Here is a 20200-nt window from a genome sequence, read left to right as displayed (position 1 = left end):
GACATTCCTTTGATGCAGTGCTAGAGAAATGGCTGGAAGTTTTTGCTGCCCTGGGGAAACCTTTAGGTAAGACCAATCTTACCATTAATTTCTCTTGCTGATACCTGGCTGCTGATATTGAATTCCTGGTTGTTCTGACTCCTAGCAGAGTCAAGTCATGCTTAGAACATGTCCGAGATATTCTAACATGCCCCGTGGAGCACTGGCAGTCTGCTAGCTAAAATTAACCATCTTTTACAGCTTACTGGATTGCAGAACACAGGCTGATAATTCCAGAGTTTTACTTATTTAACAGAATAATATGGTGTGATTATTCCCAATTCTAACGAGACATTAATTTTTCTATAATATGCAGATGATACTATTTATGTATGCAGGACCAGTTAACGATAACAGCTGTTTGATGTGAGAATTTGGAAATTACTAGACCTACCAGCATGGCTTGAACCAACAATGGTTCTGCAAGCGAGAACATCAGCATTTCCATGGGAATATCTTGCTGCAGATGCTTCAGACAGCTGGAGGTCTCTGGTTGGGACAATGAGATTAAGAAAGAAAAGTGACCAAAACCACACCTTTTGTGCACACACCTCAGTTCAAATTGCTTTGGTATGACAAGTGCTTGTAAAAGCAGTAGAAAATATCAGTATTTGTAAAACTGCAATTTATGTAAGGTTTTGTACACCAGAACTTCTGATGTTTCAGCAACTTAAAATCCTTTCCAAGTGTCTGATTTCAATTAATCTGCAACCAAGTGAGGCAGCTATATAAATACTGGAAAACTGTAAACTAGGCTTGTAATATGCATTTTCTATAAAATAATCACAGAAATTTCTAGGAATAATTAAAGAATCTATACTTCTTATATTATAGTTAAAATGAAGAGTTATTGTAGAGAGAACACGATATCACCATATTGTAACTTTAGTCTCGTCATCCAAGCTCCAAAAAAACGGTGTTCAAATATATTTTGTAGATTCACTTTTTCAGTGAATTTACTTCACTGTAAAAGACTTCACTATGTCCAATTCTTTACTAATGTTTTCTGTCATTACAAACATATATAAGCCAATTTGGAGACTTAAAATATGCTCTAACTGTTGAGAGAACTTCTAGTTTTTCTGATTGGCAGTATTTTAAGGGTGTCAATTACCACATAATTATTCATACATTGATTACTTTTTTCCATAGACTTCTGTAGTAAAATTGAACAGGTATTCTATGTATCCATACGGATGTTCTCCCTTAAACCATTAACTACATAGAGCATGGTTTGAAACTAAATTTCCTTCATTGTTTATTTTTGCAAACATAAAATAGCTGAACTGCCCTAAAGAGTCTCTCTTCAGACTATTAAAGGCTAATGACTAACAGCAAGAAAATACAGTGAGGTCAGCATATTTTTTTTTTGTTTCTTTGGACAAATCATTAATTAAAAAAACCCATCTTTCAGGTCATTCTGCCAAATCTGATGTGCTATCAAAGATCCATGCTCGACAAAATAAAAGTCTGGGATTTTTATTTTTTTATGTTTAACTTCTGTTGCCTGGTGGGTTTCAGAAGTGGGTATATCACAGTAGGTGGAACTTTGAAAACAACTCATTGTTATTTCACAAGGTACCAAATCCAGAAACCTCCCTTTTGGCTTCCTGGATTTTATCTTTTTCTGTAAACTGGGAAAGTGCAAGGAAGTGACTACAGCTGGGTAACCTGCACAAGAACTTCCCAGCAGACAGCATGAAAAATACTGATGTTTTAGGGGATTATAATCAAATTTTCCTAATTGTTTCTATAGATCTGTATCTAGGGAAATAATAATATCTTTTTTTATATGAATACTCTAATTGTTTTTTTTATTTTCTGGGTAACAGCAACCATTCATAAAAGGCTGATACTGTAGCCTGATACTACATTCCACGCATCCCCTCCCATTCTTCAAACAATGCAAACAGAATTTAACCTTTGGAGCTTGTTGGTGAAAAAAATATTATTAAAAGGACACCCAAGTATAATAAAATTATTACACAGTTTTATTTTGAAGAACATTTTGCATTTGTTTTAATACAAAATGATGTAGGTCAAGAAATAATTTACAAACCTTTAAGTTCTTATCCTGGCATTTGAAATAAGAATGATTTCAGAGGAAGTCTGTAAGCTATTCATAGGAAACTGTCATTATGTACAAAATGCTTATTGACATGTTTTAAACATCACATTTGTAAAAATGTGAACTGGATTGCTATCTAGCATATGAACTACAGGTAAAACCTGATAAGATAACTTGTTAGAACAAGTCATTGTTATCCAGTGCTAACAAAATAGACAGTAGCTTTCAGTGTGGTTTTTTATTATCCTCCAAGGTCATTTCAGCCTCAAAGTCATTTCAGGGTTTTACTGCATTGTGAACAATATCGAAGCCCTCTCTTGATTGCATAAAAATAAATCTTTGAAATAGTACACATAGAACAACAGAAAGGTAGAGGCAATAAAACAGCATACTTTGTATATCAAGGTTTTTGGTTCTGTGTAGAATCATTTTATGTTATTTCTTTCCATTCCGAGCAGAGAAAATAGCACTGAAGTAAAGCATTTTCATTTCCCTGTGAAGTATTTTCTGCCCAAGATGCTTCCTGTGTCAAATTAGGGTATGCAGGTATTACAGTTAGGCAAAACTAATTCTCTCATGACTATACCTTGGCAGAACTTGCCAAGTCGTTAATTTATTTTTTTTTTTGCATGGGAATAATACAAAAATAAAATTAGAGCTTGTTTTTCAGTCAAAAAAGTTGAAATAACTTTTAATCTTTTACCTTTCTAAGTATAAGACTGTAAGTAGTCAATGGTGCATCCCTTATGCAGAGAGATTCTTTTGACTCATTAATTAAAAAAAAAAATCTATTCTGTTGCCAAGTTCAAACTTGACTCTTTATCCCAAAAAGAGATTTACACTGAGAGGTGGCTCTATTTAAATATTTATGCTATAGATCTATATATTCCAAGTAAAAATACTTCTATCTAGAATTCTGTGGAGAGTTACAATAATTAGGGTCCATAAATATTGCTGCAGTTCAATTACGGTACAATAATTACAAAATATAGAACATCTCTTTACAAATACAAATCATTGTATATTACAATTAATTTACAATATTTTCTACTATATAATTTTTAGCAAACTATCTTATCTAATTCTACTATAACCTGGTTGCAAGTGCATTAGTAAGAATGCAATTATTCCAGTATATTTTGCCCTTAATGTGATAGTCATAAAACAGACTATCTGAATGATATTTTCCTATGTAAACTGATGTTACATATGACAGATTATTCTTTATATAACTTCTTTTTCCAACAATCTCTAACAGGTAGAGCATGACAAACTGTAGTTTAGAAGAGCATTAAGAAAAGAAATCAGGAGGCAAGTTTGAAAACAATGTTAGAATGGATATGCAACGGGTAGCTGATATGCTATTGAGCACTGAGGTAATGACATTATTTGTTGTCATCACTCATCTCATGTTGCTGTTTCCCATACAATTTTGTGCCGGACCTATACAGACATTTTCACTGACAAAATCCTGCTCTACTATGAAGGACAGCAGCACAAGGTTGAAAGACAGGCAAGATATTACACCTCAGAATCCTGCTCTAGCCCTCAAAAAACTGATTGTCACAATCTGCTTGGTTTCAAAATAACCTTATTCCTGCAGAGGGACTGAAGGCTCTGCAGGAGGAGACTTGACAAACTGCAGCTCTGATCACATTTCGGCAACCTGGAGATAATAAATGTATTAGTTATGGCTTCCTTGAGGTGTGACATCACTCGTACAAAACTTCGACTGGTTATTCACTCCAGCTAGTGCCTAGCATCTTTAAACTGTGAGGCACTTTTTCTGTTATTAGAATCATTTTCCTTGCTAAATACTATAAACTTGTAATGCATATCATTTCATCAGCTAAGTCTTCTTCATATCGTCCCGTTTCCGGTTCTTCATCGCTGTAGCCAGGACCAAAATCTTGAAGTTCATAATCTTGTCTGCTTAAAATTGGAAACATATCCCCATTGGTCCCATTGCTAATATTTCCATTGAGAAGATTACTTGCTGCACTTTCCATCTCATCAATGGTCATGTCACATGCATCAGCAATCTCGTGCTTTGTCGCAGAAACAAATTTAGGGTCCTTTGCATACCGTCCTAGGCCTTCAGATATAAGCACCTGGCAGGTGAAAGGGAGAGAGTGAGATACACAGTGGAACCAGAGAAAAACAGACAGATCATAACAAAGTTTCTTGTTTGTGGAGAACACTCGAAACCCCACTGTGAATCACTACAACAACCCACAGCAAAACTGTCTGTGTAAAGAACAGTGAAATCACCCTGCCAGCTATGTGATAGAGCAACTGATTGTGCAGTACATCTGAGACTTCTCTTTAGAAATTTGGCAGTAGTCTTTGATAAACATGAATCATCAGGCTGATACACTTAATGTATCTCAAATGGTGCAATTAGAACAACTGCCTGAAATACAGATTTTGTATGTTCTCAGTACTTTAAAGTACATGGAAAAAAGATGCTGAATTCCCATGTGCTAAAACAAGTAACAAAATGTATTTTTTAGCTCACAGCAATGGAAAGGAAGCAATAGATGGGAGCAACAACAGTAGTTAGTACTCAGAAATGCTGTGCACTCTTTATCTTCACATCCCTTTTAATATGAAATTCTTAACATTCTTCTGTACACCTACAAATCAATACTTGTAGTTGTTATTCACCCCTCTGATTCATAGAGTTTTTGATCTTTTATTCAGATTATTGCAAAAATGCTGATGTATTTCTATAGACATAATGAAGAGAACAGGCATATGCATCATCTCTTCCTTATTGCCATTGTGGAAGGATACTTCAGAACTGATCCTCATCTAGAAAACTTAAATTTCAAAATGCTGAAATATCTTCAGTTCTCTAATTACTACCTCACTGATTTTAAGATTTGGATTCAGCAGAAATCCTTTACTACCCAGTTCAAAGAGTTCCACCCTTTACTTAAAACCAGTTGGGGGCTATGAAACTGAAAATACCACATTTTCAGAGAGCTATTGTGAACAAAATGATAAGCTTTTCAAAGTCAACACAAAAACTGAACACACAGACACTCCCGGCCACTTCAGAGGTTCCTGCAATACTCACCGCTTCTACCAGACTGTCTGCACTCCTCTGCTTGTCACTGTGTTTATGCCTAAAGTCATTGGGGACAGTCAAATTGGCTGGTGTAAATGTCCGGTAGGAAATGTCCGGGTCATCCGTGTACCAAGAGCTCCTGTGCAGGGAAGGGAGGCTGCCGTTCATGTGCTCCGTGGAATCAGCCCTGTCCACCTGGATCAGAGGGGTGTAATACGGGGTACGGTCCCTGTTGGGAGGGGTGGCAGGTGGGGTAGCCCAGGAACGCGTTGAACGACTTGGTGAGTGTTTATGAGCTTTGCTGGAATCCAGACCTGCAACGGCCATGACCTGGTAAGGGGAAGAATGTTCGTGAGAAGTTCGTGACTTCAAATGCTCGGCCATACCCACTTCTCACTTCAGCATTTAGTGCAATTTTTCAGGCAGCAGCTTTGCAAAGGTAACATTTTTCTGTTGCGTAGTGTAAAAAAGCACTGAAATTGGTAAACTGACAGGATAAAGTGGCATTTTTTCCATTTTATGCATATCACAAAATCTTTTTGCTTATACAATATATTCAAGAAAGCAAATTATAGAAACATTCCTTCTGTCCTGCAGGGACAGGTTAGGAAACTGTCAGCATTATCCAAGCCAGGCACTGAGCCCCAGAAGGTGTGTGTATGTGGCACTTGCAAATTCTCACACAAATGAAGTTGAGTAACCATATAGGCAAAGATTAATAAACAGCTGCTGTATCATGCAGTCCTGGTCAAAATTCCTTAGGGCATCTCCTTCTTTGTGGGCACTTCAAGAGTCAAAGGGGAAGCTCCTCATTCTCAGTGTTTTGTACAAGGTCAGTATTTTATTACAAGCCCACACTTGGCCTGGAAGTCACTTGCAGCAAACACCACAACACACCAGTATTGTTTGAAACCACAGTGAAAATCAGAAGTACAATAGTGAAGCTGGAAAGATCTAATTTATTATTAGTTAAGTAAGAGTTTGTGTTTACCTGCTGTTGCATTAAATGAAGCGGTAAAGCAGTGCGATGGTGAAAATTGGGAGAGAGTGGTATCTCATCTTGGCTACTCTGTCGGCGGAGGCATTCAAAGTTAAAGGAAGATCGTCTGTGGGCTACAGGGAAACCAGAATTCATTAGGAAAATATAGTATTTCTCCTCAAAGTCTATTATTTCCAGAACTCCAGTGTGAGTCAACTATGACACAAATAAAAACAGATACCCCAGTAAGAAACAACTTATGCCAACAGAAGCAAGGAAGAAAGCAGTTATAAGATAAAGGATAGGTTCATCACATGAGCAGAAGCAGTCCCAGGTAGAAATCATACAAGCAGCCTAACATGACAGAATTTGAGGCAGCTGTTTCACAGAACAAGCTTGTGTGATGCACCTGACTGGTTCAAACACCCAACTGCAGAGTTTTGCCATAAACTGCTGTGAGTTTCTTCTTTTTTTCCCATCGTTTCAAACTCAATTCTAATGAACCAGACTTCCCAAAGCAAATATCAAATTCCCAGTTCCTTGGAAGCCACGTGCAATATGAAAATTCATATCCAAGTCAAAGCTGACTCATGTTGTCAGTTCCTGCTATTTATTGTGTTACTCAGAACAACAACCAGCCATGGTCTCAGCTGTCACGTAAGCTGTAATTCATGTGAATGCTAGAAAGGAAAAAGTAGAAATCTGAATTGAAACAAGATGTTTGGCTGATATGGAAATGTTTCAGCTGGTCTTGGTGAAAACCTGCAGAGTGCTGGGAACCTTCAGTGTGAAGAAAGCCTGGACGCTGAGCAGCAGCTGAAATCCAGATACATCCTCACAGCTGCAAGCATCAGAGTGGAAAACTGGAAAGAACCTGACAGTACCAAGAAATAATACAAAACTGTGCTCTCTTGAAACTAAGTGAAACTATTCTTGGTGTCTTTTCTCCAACACCAAGAATTTCATGAACAACTGAGTTAAGTGCCATGGACACTTATTGCTGGATACTCACAAGCAAGGTTCTTTAAAGAGCCATTGGCCTAAAACAGGTACCTGCAGGAGGTGACTCAGTCCACTCAATGCAAACTTTGTCTCTTTCCATTGTCTGTATGGTAAATTCAAATACAGGAATGTGAGCCTTAGCTCCTGATCCTAACATGCTAAATGTCCCAATACCAAAACAAATAAAACGCAATCCAAAAACTCCCCTCATCCAAAACAAGACACTTTTCACATGCTTCTCTGCAGAAAAGAGTCTATAGGAACATCTTAATCATTTCTCAGTACACTTCTGGAAACTGGTCAAATAATTTGGTGACGAGTTTGGTATAAAAACATCTATAAAGCTTGACGGAGCTCAATTCACTGTAGTTGTCAGCCAAGGCACTGTATGTTACATCAACATGGACTGAATCCAGATGCCTGCAGAAACTGTTTAATTCAATGCTGCAGGTCCATTTTTCTTTTTATTGTTTCTTTCTTTTTTTATGTGAGGACATTAAGACTTTTCCCCAGGCCAAAGGGCCCACACCCTAGTTAAAAATAATAGGTTTGAGCTTCTTTTAAAATCTGCTCAGATACCAAACCTCTATAATTTCTCAGTTGTGTTCCTGAATATTAAACAAACAGTTATGACAGAAGGCCTGACTATGCCCTTCTTATACTGGTGAAAGTCAAATGACTTCCTATGTTACCTTTATGCAACTTAGATCAGAACTAGGTCCTCTTATCCTAGGATATCAAATACCCTCTTATCTAGCACATTTATCTAATCTCCTGCAGGAAAGATAAAAAGTGCAACTTCTTCTAAAGACATGTCTGCCCAACACCATCATTAAAACCTTATCAGAAAAGTTAAATGAATGCCAAAGACTGCAGCTAGAGGAAGCCTTCAACCCTTCCCTCACAACACTTTCAAGGGCAGATCCCAAGAGGATTTTTACAAGAAGGCTGTTCTCCAGCAATGTATGGAATGGATATACAAAGCATGTATTTCTTTTTCTTAAAATTCTTCTGCTATCATAAAATCTTGTAGGAAGAGGGACAGGGGTTTCCTTTCACAGTCTCTCCTTTGTCTGAACTCTTTTCATTCTGCTACTGGAAGACAGCTACCAGCTTTCTGGACATTTCACTACTGTTCATCTGAGTTATTTACTCTCTAAAATACAAGACTCATTCTTTTTGCTTTTTCCATCTGTGCCCCTAAAGGTCAGAATGCCAAGTAGCAAAGAGCATTACCAGTCATTTCATAAGCATTTGAGTGCCAAAAGTGTGGATCCAACACTGACAGTAGTGCTGAAGAATGCTACCTTTATTGTGTGATAACATATTTTGCTGCTGCCCTTTACTACAGCTTTCTGTAGCTTTGAACAGTCTGAGACTGTGCCTCAGATATATAATGATCTCACTACACTTTTCTCTGAGACACTGTTATTTTTTAAATCTATACCTGCATTTTCTTCAAGGTGTCTGAAACAGGAAAGGACTGAAACCCATTTTCCCACTCCTGGGGTCCTTACAGTCATCCTTCCACGGGTAACTGGACTGTGTCTCTGGCTCCTACCACCACCAGAATGGAAGACAACTCTCCACCTTAGAACAGATAAAATGTAGAGACTTCTAGAAACAATCCTGCATTGTCTTGCCTGGATGGCTCTGGTAGACGCATCATCCACAGACACGTGACAGACCTGGCTGTGCAGGCAACACCGTGTAAGAGTGTCCATAGGGACACTCGGGGCTGCACAGAGCTGAGTGTTGTTCTTCTGCACCAACAAGAAAGAGCCCTAAAAAGAGGTTTCTTTCACACTTTTGTACTTCCTCTCTACAAAGTGTCAGAGGTCAAAGACCAAAAGTCCAAGAATTTTGAGTCTGTGCCTAGTTTCAGCAGAGGATTGCACTGCTGATCTCTGCAGGATGGGCTGGAACATACAAAAAGAGAATTACAAGATAAGAAGCATAAGAGCTTGTAGAAATGCAGATAAAGCAATACTGTTCTTGAGATAAGGAGAAACCAAGGGAACGATCTAAGGAAGATAATAAATGAAAATTAAATAGGTAAAAATATCTGTTGACAATGCTAATTCAGTCTATAAAATGAAACATTTTCTCCTTCTGAAGAAACACAGAATATTTAGCATTGTTCCTGAGATGGCAGAATAAAATACCAATGTGAATCTGAAGTCAGATGCTTAGCTCAGCATGACACTTATTTTTCACAGCAACTTGTGGAGCATGTTAAAAAGCTAAAGGCACTTCAAAAGTAAGGAAAGGAAGAGCCAAAACAAAGCTCACTCTCGCTTCTCTCTTCCCTGAAAATTATCCCAGAGTCACCAGAGAGAACTAGTGGCACTGATCGACAGCAGTGTCGCACATCTGTGGGTGTGAGTAAAGGCCACATGGATTGAAACTCCCCATTCAAAGTTTCAAACTACTGCTGCATCTCACCTTGCTCTTTCTTCATTTAGGAAACCAAGTTAAAACCACTGATGACACTGGTTATTTTTATATTATTGGATGAGCAAGGCAAGAAATACTACAAAGACTGACTTGTACAGCACGATCCACAGAATTTCTGGCCAGTCTCTCAGGAGGGACAAATATTTCTGCCATACACAATAATGCACTGGTAAAAGTAATCAATAAATGTCATGTCTGGAACCCAAACTAAAAACAAGCCTTTTAAAACTGGAACACGTCTGAATGCATTGAAGTAATTCTAGATTTCCAAACAAATTGTTCTTAATGCACTTACGTGGTGGTGTTGGAGGTAGCAGCCGTCTCCTAGGAGATCTTTTTGTATCATAACAGATCTGTGAATCATCTTCCTCAAAAAAACCATGTGGGTGATGGTAACCTTTTGGTCTCTCAAAATCTGAGTCATGGCAGTGATATCTACAGTGGTAATCGTAAATATTCCTGCATTTAAAATACAATAAAGAAAACGTTATCTTAGTGAGTATCTGTAAATCGATCTATAGGTTTTCTTCTAGGAGATTTTCAAGTCTATTCGTTCTCCACCAAACAATTAAGTACTACATTATATAACTGCACCACTCAATTTTAAAACCCAGTTTGTCAATAATTTTGAAACAGTGGGCATACACCTTTGAACTAGTACAGTTACACAGTCAGTTCTCAGGTGAACTTTTTATCAAATTATATTTTCAATTAATTTATTCCTACCAGTACAGGCTAAAATGTAACACTTCAGTTGCACACTGCTTAAATAATAAAATAAATACTCTGTTCTACAGCTGCCATCCTCTCTTGTGAAGCCTGAGTAATGTGTGGGAGCACAGATACTCAGAGAATGGATTTAAGCCTTTTACATTCTGGATACTTGTCATTTAAAATCACATCTTGGAAGGGAGCTATTTGACTCTAGCATATAAAAAAAAATTAGTGACCTGAGAATTCTGCATAGTTTAGCTTTCATGCAAATTCTGGGTTTTATGCAAACCAAGAAGATGCAGATTAAGGTGCCAATCTTGCCAGAATTCTGATGGTGAAGACAGTCAGTATGAGAGGAGAAGGAGAATTAAGCATGTCTGGCACTTGTGCATATGCACTTATGGATCTAAGACAAAATGGTAATAAATTCTTCTGCTTCAAAACCAGGATTCACTTCAAAACAAAAAAAAATATGGATGGAAGTAGAGGTTATTTCTGTTACTGAATTTATCCAGCAGAAGGGAAACATAGCTATTTTAAGGAAGGGAAATACATTCCTGTAAATGCATATGTCTTTTTACAACACAAGGAGAAGATGGATATTATAGAATTTTAAAAAAAAACACCTCAAGATATTTGAGGAAAAGGTGCATTTATTTTTCTTTTAAATAGAAAGTCCTTCAGTATTACCAAATACGGGTTCTGTTCCTTGACAGGTTGATACTCATACCACAGGAATATCAGAACTTCCTCCCAAAGTAGCACCCAAACACTGCCTGAACAACTGGACGCCTATAATTTACAGACAGGAGTAGTCCCAATGCAAAGTCAGGACCTGCCCTGTTGCTGAAGCCATTGCTGCCTGAAGGCGACAGCACAGTGCTCAAATCAAATCTGGGAATGCTCAAAGCTGAACTAACTTGAGAGCCCCTGTCCTAAAGTTAGAAAAACTCACTCCAGTCCATTTCTGAAAAAAAGTGCGGGAAATAAAACTGCAACGAAAAGGTTAAATTTAGCAAAATTAAATCAATGCCTTTTCTTCTTAAACTTGAAATTAAAATATTGAATGCAAAGATCACAGGAGTTAAATAAACTACCAAGTTCATACTCAGTCCAAAGGAACTTTGTCCTTCCTCTGAATTTGGTACAGAAGTTTTGCTGGAGTCAGCACATGATGCCAAACACAAAAGATCTTTTGTACACTCTCTATTCCTTCTCATCATTTCACTTGCCTGCACTTGTGGAATATTAACTTCATTAAAGAGTTTTCAGTATAAGTGTGCTTAGGGAAGCCTTTACAGTATCTAATTTACTGAAATATTTTTCCTAGTTTAAAATATATCCTCACCTGTTTCCTGACAACATACTGTCATCTTCATAATATTCCTCTCCACTGTAATATTCCTGCTCTCCCAAATAATGATCATCATTGCAATAGTCTTGGACTTCATGTTCTTCACGACAAATAGTAGGTCGACGCCCATCACCAGTTTCAGATCTGTAAGTAGCAAAAAAATACTTATTTTTTTCTATTTACATCAATTGTATATTATTTATTTTACACACAGTTCTTTTAATGTGCTTCCAAAGGGAAAAAAAAATAGAAAGAATCATTAAGAACTCTCTAGCTCAGAAGGTGGTGTGATAGTAATGCAGCTCAGAACATGAATAATGTATCTGTTCCTAAAGATGATCTCCCTTTTTTTTCTTATTATACAGAGAAATAATAAGGGGCTGCTCAGGGAAGTCAAATATGTTTTTTATATGTTTTCAACACACACATTCAGTCATTTGAAGAAGCACAGCCTTTCTCAAATGTCTGAAGTTTGTGAAATGGTTCAAATATTATTGAGTTCTTAGTGAGGTCTTCCAAGAAAAATCTGAAATGATATATAAATCTAGACATTAAAACCAGCCCTGGATGTCCATTTATGCACTTCAACTAAAACAACAGATCCTGTTTTTATAAGTTGTCTTGGAAAATATTAAGACATAAGACCAGGAAAGATTTTGGGTCCCCTATAAACAGAACTGTACACATTAACATTTATCAAAGCTAACACCAGTGATTTTCTAGTCTTTGCAAGTCAATTTTTAACAAGGGCCATCATCAGGTGTGATCTTTAGCCTGTTTAAAACTGCAGAAACCTGCCTGGACTTTTAAAAGGACTTGAACAACTTTGAACTTGACCAGACTTTTAGAACAGGCAGCGGAAAATTTGACTTAGAAACTGTCACTTAATTTATTAAACATATGCATTGTCATACAGTTAATTTAGAAAAGAAAAAGGAGGAAAAGGAAAGGAGAAAAACTACTTTGCCCCCTTCAATTATGTCAGAACAATAACAACTCACCTAATATATGTTTCATAGTAGCGTGTTCTATCCAGGTAAGCCATGAAAATGAGAAAGACATTTTAAAAACAAGTCATTAAGAGAAACTCTTTGGTGATTACAATGTCTGTGCTGTAACTGATAATTTCACTTTAAGGAAAACTGCTACTTTCAAACCTTATTAAAGTTCTCTCTATTTTCCATACATCAGAGTTTGATAAACACATCTCATATATCATTAGGCAACAGAAATGGAGTTTCAAATTAATTTCACATAGCATAAGTTTCTTAGAGTGTATTTATAAATTTATTTAAAAGCATTTTGTGAGTTTACCTCCTACTGCTTGGCCTTCTACGCTTCTCGTGCTCAGTTCTGGAGTGAGAACGGTAACTGTTTTCAGATCTGTGCTCACGATTTCCAAAACTTGCGTGTTTTCCATGATGTTTGGACACGTTGGCATTATTGAGATTGGCATTTGTTGAGTTTGGAACGTGCTTTCCTACTGAGTTGTGATGATGATGATGATGATTGTGGTATACAGAGTTTCCTGCCTGGTGATAGATATTTTTCTCAGTATCACTTGCAGGTGGAAATGAAGGCCGCTGAACATGTAAGGGGCGGTGTGTGGTGTTGATCTGTTGAAATGAGTCTCGTCTGTCACTGCTAATATGGTTTATGTGGTTGCCAAAGAGGGCACCATTCCTCTGTTTTAGGAGAAGAGAAAGACAAAATTATATCAGATACTTTAACAGAACATATTTTTGACAGTGACAACTTACTTTTCTCTCCTACATGCATACAAAAGTAGCAACTCAAATAATCTGTGATTTTTCTTTCTAGTTTTATGATGCTTCAGATGGGATCTCCTGAAGTGACACAGGTGTGATTGTGATAATGACAATATTGTATTTCATAGTCAAATCGACACTATGCCGTGATCATTATTCTTTTCCGTACAGCTAAATGTGCCATATCCAGCTTTCTCCACATTTTATTAGGCAGGAGAAACCTAGATTCCCATAGATGAACATGCACCAGCCTCCTCAGAAAGGGACGTGTCTTTGTTTTTGAGAACACTTTGGTGGGATTCTCTCCTGTTCTCCCAGAGCACTGGTTTGCAACAGGCGTCACTCAGACAGGATGGAGTGCCATGCAACAGCTTGCAAGCATAACTCAAGTAGGTAACATTCAGCTTCAGTGCTTCCATTCTTTCTTCTTGAAGAGGTACAAGAAAGAGTAGTTTACTCTTTACCAGCCCTGAGAGTGTAATGGATGGTGAAAGAGAGAATGACGTGCTAAGTTATGACCATGACATGCAGCTCTCTTTTACACCTGACCCAGATAATGTAGCCTCCCTGTCTAGCCAGGTGTGGGTCGTGGATGACAGCAGTCTGTCCTGAAGCTCAATCTAGAGAAGACAGGAGGTAATGATGGTTGGCAGAGAAATGCATCTACTGATGGTAGCTGGGGCACTGCCTCCAGTGCCACATCCTCCTTTTTTGCAAAGGACAGTAGCAAGCTATGGGGCTTCTGATGTAATTCCTGCAGAAGCATGTTTTACATCTGCTTCTTCTGAAATGCTTGGGAAAAATTAAGTTTTCTTGCTGGCTGGCAAATGGTTTGCAGATTGCCTCGGCTTGTAACTATACGTGTTCACCATTAGCACTAAGTAGCACAGAAGAGGAGAACTAATCTTTTATTCTAATTGGTTCTTATTGATATCCCTCACAAGAAACTGGAAATACCATTTATATTTATTTGTCCTCTATGTAATTACAGGCATTCATTTTAAAAGATGCAACTCTGTGTCTGTTGTGTTTTGGCTGCACAGATTTTCATTCTCTTCTTCCTATCTACCACTGCAGAAATTAAGACAATTCCAGTTTACACCATGCCACTATCAAAATTTGAGATGGTAAGGCTCATACATTTTCTTAGGATTTGCCTAAGGAAAAATAAGAATTAATGAGAAAGAACTAGGGGCAGGAGAGTCACCCTGCAGGAACTGTTTCCTAAATTTATGATGAAATGCAAGTGTCCTGGTAATACCATTTTTTTTAGATTTATACATAAAATATAAAGTATTTATATTTTGCTGATTTGAGAGGTTTAGGTATAAATATATTATTTCATATTCAAGGATAAGCTCATTCTTTAATCTCATATTATATGATAAAACAATGCACGTGGTTGTGTTCTGACATTACTTTATAAACATCTTCCTCCTCCTCTGGATTGTTTTCCTCTGGTTCATCATCTTGCAAGTCACAGGATATAGCTCGGCGTATTTCAGGGCCAATATCATGAAGTGTCCTTAGTCCTGCCTAAATCAATGACAATATCATAATACATTAGGAATGCAAATTCTTCGTCGCTCTTTAATTTATTTTAAAGGACAGTTAACAAGTTTTCATATCCTGACATCCACACAGGATGCATCCTACCATAAGTTTCTTTACTGTTTAATAAAAGGCTTATATATTCCAGCACAACCCTGGTGAGGTGATCACGTCTTTATTAGCACAGTGTAGATGCTGACTAAAAGACCATTGAGGTTTATGGACCCTTATAGAAATAGGATTCACCTTATAATAAGGTATCAGCAAGAACTCTAATAAAATGCATTTCGATGAGATGTATATTCAATGTTTGCAGCCTGTGTCCACAAAGGAAACACAGGGAGATTATCGCTACAGCAACAGCAATTTTAGCAGAGCTCAGATGGAAAAGAAAGCAGTGAAATAATTCCAGCTCATCTGCACTGCACTTGGATACACGGATATTTGATTTTAAATTTTAGTTTTGGGCAGAAGACCATTTAGCTACAGCAGCACGGACCTCAGTGTACACCAGTTCACAGTCCTCTCAAGTCTGCCACCACAAGCAACCTTTAGGAAAAGGGAAAATGTTGAGACTTGTCAAGGACAGACCCACACATTAGAGAGGAAACAGAGCTCACACACATGCCAAGAATTCAGGGCTTTTATACAGGCCTGTCTTGCATCAAAGAGGAGACATTTTTCCTGTTTTAACTCTAGTCTGAAGCAAGAAACACAATCTTGTTCTTCCCAACTCCATTTTTTTTATCTCATCAGATTCAGAAGAAATCAAAGATGGGTTTGTTTAACTCTTTTCTACCATTACACTTGTAATACTAAAAATCATGCACAGCACTTGGCTCAATTTTTGATTATTATCTAAAAACCTCACACACATTCACAGGAACATACCACCGCCTCACAGTCGGATTTCCACACAAAACAGAAACGCTGGTTTGATGAGGAGCAAAAAGGCATTTATGAAGTGTGGGCAATCAGAATCTGGAAAGGGATGAACCAAAAACTTTGAATCTAACAGTGTAGATTTACCTCTGCAGGTTTCACTCATGCCAGTGTTTTACCTTCTGAAGAAGGTCCCTGACTGCTCATATTAGCCACATGTATTTGGCAATTAAATTTTCTTCCTCGGGGATGAACTTTGAGATTTACGCTGTAATTGAACAAGGGTCTAAAAATCATTCACTAGTGAGTTAGTTAATATACAATACATTTTCATTTCATGAATACATTGTGCTTTCTCCCACTTCTTATGCTAATTGCACAGTCAAAACCTTAGCAAGGTGGCTAATGGTTGTCACTTTGTAAGGTGCTAAAGGGAAGTAAAATTAACACTTTAAGGTACAGATTTCCAAGTAGAAGACCAAAGGCTTCTATTTCTTTAGCAGAGGCAAAGGCAGTATTTATTTAGCAGAGGACTGCTACTGTTTTTGATCATCAGTAAGAATAGTCACTTGCATTTCACATTCTCTACCTGCTTACTTCATAGCAAACTAAAAAGAACAAAAACACTCAAAGCTACACTGACACTTTAACAGAAAAATACACTTATGAACAGAATACAATGCAAGGACTACTAAAATGAGGAAATAAGCATGCAAAAAAATAGCTGAATGGACCTGGGCTACAGCAGTGAACACAAGAGACACAGCAGTCAGGTCTGGTCCCCAGATTTATTCATCCTCACAGAGCCCATCTCCAGTCCTGACACTGAGGGCACTGCTCTGCAACCACACAAAAGCTCTGGGCTTTCAAGTCCAACCCAGACTGCCCTGGAGCTAAGCCCTCCTGTGAACACAGCACTCTCAGACAGCAGTATTGTAAATCTGAACCCTGACAAAAACCACCAGCTCATATTCCTGTCTGCCAAATTGTGACTAAGTCGCACAAATATATGCCTAGAACCTGACAAAAGCCACGTTTGACAGCAACATATTGAATGATAATTTAATTTTGATTACATTTCCAACTGCCTTCTGGTTTACCTCTTGGTGAATTACCCCTCCTTTACTCAAGAGAAAGCAGGCAGCCTCCTCTATCATCTCATCTCTCTCCAGTAACACTCATTTCCATGTAACAGACCTCTTGCAATGACACAGTCAACAGTGGGAAACAAAAACCTGGATCACCGCATGTAAAAGGGCATGGTAGTTACTCTAAACCCATCAGCCTTTTCACTTGCAGACAATACTGAAGCCACAGGCTCTACAAGCAACATCTGTCAGCAGAATTAAAATATTCCTCAGCTAATTTGCTCTAACAGAACCATCTACCATGATTTTATTAAGTCTTCCATTAAAATGACTGCTGCCATGTACAGTCTCATTTTACCTGGTGCAACCTAACACTGTTCTTGGCAACCTAAGAAACATTTTTTATGATGGGAGCACCACACAGTGAGACAAATTCTCATGCTGAGGTCTAATATAAGACAATCCTTCATTACATCAGCCAGCTACCACTGAAGTGGGGCTGATGTCAAAATTCAGGTCAGTAGGAGAATCCCTTCCCTGAACCACATTTAATGTTTTCTGTGAAGCCTGGAGAGGCAGCAGGGGCTGACCAAACATTTGACTTTACCTGCAAGCACTTCAGGACCATATCAAAGATCTCTTCCACAAAAAGAGCACACGCAAAAATCAAACCAGCCTTCCTCACATCTCTTCATTAGTTTACAGGGAAGAAGGGTCCTTTGGATATTCCCCTACATAACACTGCAACTCAAGCCTACACAGCAAGAATCCTACAGACATTATAACACACCAGAGCGCAACGGGAGCACACCGTGTCCTCTATTTGTCAGGTTCTAAAAACTCCTACATTTAAATCAGAGATAATTGTTAAAAACTGAATAGATGGGACTTTTCAGAAAAAGAGAGCCAGGATAGTGATTTGTCTCCCCTTGCCAGAGGTGTCCTTGTTTCTTTTTCACTGTGACTGCTTAAGTTCTTAGGAGGCAGTTATTACTCTAAGTAGAACTCTGTAAGACTTTTTCTTATTGCATACAGTGATTCAAGACTAGCCACATTCCTGAAGCATCATGCTATAATGACTTCCAAAAAAAAAAAAGTCAAATTTCAGTGTCATACAGAAATTACTTCCTCCCAGTCTTTGATCATGGTTGATCAGAGCTGCAGGAGAAAGGAAACCACAGCCAAATCCTCTTTCCCCAAACAGAATGATAAGCAGACATTAAAGACCAATATAAGAACTTTCCTAACATTGCCTTTGGTTGGTAAATATAACTGGAAGGGTTACAGTCTCTTGTCACCCTTACATCCTTAATTTTTTTATCCCAAAGTTTTAATTCCTGAAGATTCTCTCATGTCCAGAGAATTCTCACTGTTCCTTAAAGGAAACTCCAAGGTTATTTTATGCCATTTCAGTAGTAAAAGTCACCTTTCTCTTTTTTTCCCTAAAGAATTGGAAATGTGAATAATAAATATTGATTTATTTTTCCTATTTTTTGAGGACAAAATACAATTCTCATCATTGCAAAAAGCAAGGAGCCAGTCCTGCCATCATATATACATCTAATATCCATCTCAGCTCACCAGTCTCAAAACCTGCCTGGCTCACAAGGCTGTTACATCAGTCAGGTGGGTCACATTTCTTACACAATGTATTTAATAATCCCACTATATTGCAGAATACAGAATCATTCAGTTCTGTTCATCCCTAACTTTCCAACACAGAGTATTATTATTTATTATATACAAATGTATAAGGCTTAAGAAAGATGAGATGAACCAGTCCAATGGTTATTTAGCAAACCAGTGACACACACAGCGCTGAACAACATAATTACATGAGAAACCCAGGCATGCCTTCAATTAGGCCTCCCCATAAATGCACGAGATGATTCAAATGAGGATGGTAATTCTGAGCAGCTGTGCTTCAGGGGGCACAACAGCACCTGCAGGGTCCTCAGGATGGCACGAGGCACGGGGACTCCAGTGCTGGGTCCTAAACAGCATCTCAAGAGACAAGGAATGATGCCCCTGTCTCTGACACACCATTGACATGACATGTATGTGATTCCAAATGTTGGAATAACTGAACTGCACGAGTCCCTCAGGGAGAGAAAAATGTCATATGGCCAATAACTGTATCCCTGTATTGGTTATTAAGAGAGAGACTCTCTCAGAGGCTTAAGAAGCACCTCACACCAAAACATCAAAACATTTTAAAGTTAAACATTCAAATATTTTGAAAAGGCTGTTTATAAAAAATGCCAAACACATTTTAAATCAATTTTTCCATGTTTCTAGTATGCACAAAACAGTAACACCATTCTAGATGCATGTCTCACATTAAGAAATCTGTGTATAATGCAAGACTCCAGTCATGACTTTTAGAAAAGTGTTTAAATGTTTATAAATACTGGAACTACAAAAAGATCATTTTCCCTGTAGCTAAACTCAGTCTGCAAGCATTGTGAGGTGTGGTCCAACCTCATACAGATGCAATCTAAGCTTAGATTAAGAAGTGTAAGCACAATACCCTTATTTAAACAGTAAGAATCATTATGTTCTAAACTATTTCCAGTCACATAAAATACACAATGGTCCCTCTTTTGAGGCATCTTAGAATGATATCAGGAAATGGAAAACACTGGTAAGCTTTGCTTCACAGCCTTCTTTAGAACAGTAATGTATATTTATGTATATTGCTATATAAAGTCACTAGATCTGGAACAAGTATAAACATTTATTCTAAATACTTAGGTCTTCAGAGCTTCAGAGTCCTGAAAGCCTATGACTCCAAAAATGTTCAAATAAACCCTTACATTTGTAGATAATAAACACGTTTAATGCTTATTTTATAGCAGAGAAAACTAAAAAGAACATAAAATCTCAAAGCTACGCTGACAACACAAAAACAAACTGAGGTTAGCACGAACACAACACAACACAAGGATTACTAAAACAAGGAAATAAGCATGCAGAGAAAGAGCTGCATAGACCTACACTATAGCAGTGAACATAAGAGACATAGTAGTCGAGTCGTGATTCCCCAGAGCTGCTCATCCTCCCAGAGCCCGGCTCCCAGCACTGAGTGCTGCTCTACAACCACACAAAAGCTCTGCTCTCAGTCCAACCCAGACTGCCTTCCAGCTAAGCCCTCCTGTGAACACCACATCAGCATGGGAGCACAAATCAACTCAACTGGAGCAACAGATTAACCCCCTCAGCTG

General features: G+C 37.9%; 1 protein-coding gene and 1 long non-coding RNA gene across 8 annotated transcripts in view; one reads left to right on the top strand and one right to left on the bottom strand.

Annotated features, from left to right (window-relative positions):
- Nucleotides 1-2007: 2007 nt before the first annotated feature.
- The window catches only part of CACNA1D (calcium voltage-gated channel subunit alpha1 D), a 168950-nt gene continuing 150757 nt past the window's right edge, over nucleotides 2008-20200 (bottom strand). For all 7 annotated transcript variants that reach the window (XM_027886267.1, XM_027886266.1, XM_027886271.1 and 4 more), the window contains 8 exons: nucleotides 14875-14991; nucleotides 13001-13371; nucleotides 12688-12714; nucleotides 11681-11830; nucleotides 9914-10083; nucleotides 6172-6293; nucleotides 5190-5510; nucleotides 2008-4218 (listed from right to left, as the gene is read on the bottom strand). In XM_027886267.1, the coding sequence (XP_027742068.1) occupies nucleotides 3925-4218; nucleotides 5190-5510; nucleotides 6172-6293; nucleotides 9914-10083; nucleotides 11681-11830; nucleotides 12688-12714; nucleotides 13001-13371; nucleotides 14875-14991 (1572 nt within the window). In that variant the 3' untranslated portion in view covers nucleotides 2008-3924. The remainder of the gene's footprint in view (nucleotides 4219-5189; nucleotides 5511-6171; nucleotides 6294-9913; nucleotides 10084-11680; nucleotides 11831-12687; nucleotides 12715-13000; nucleotides 13372-14874; nucleotides 14992-20200) is intronic.
- On the top strand, nucleotides 11721-19059 carry LOC114058705. The gene is made up of 3 exons (XR_003571525.1): nucleotides 11721-11832; nucleotides 13670-13844; nucleotides 18732-19059. It is a non-coding gene; the product is annotated as an uncharacterized LOC114058705 (long non-coding RNA).

The sequence above is a fragment of the Empidonax traillii genome, unplaced genomic scaffold (genome assembly GCF_003031625.1).
Source record: "Empidonax traillii isolate 1590-97213 ecotype Southwest subspecies unplaced genomic scaffold, ASM303162v1 scaffold182:size1009393, whole genome shotgun sequence".
Taxonomy (NCBI): Eukaryota; Metazoa; Chordata; class Aves; order Passeriformes; family Tyrannidae; genus Empidonax; species Empidonax traillii.
The sequence above is the reverse complement of the archived record's forward strand: the minus strand, read 5'-3'. Positions and strand labels throughout refer to the sequence as shown.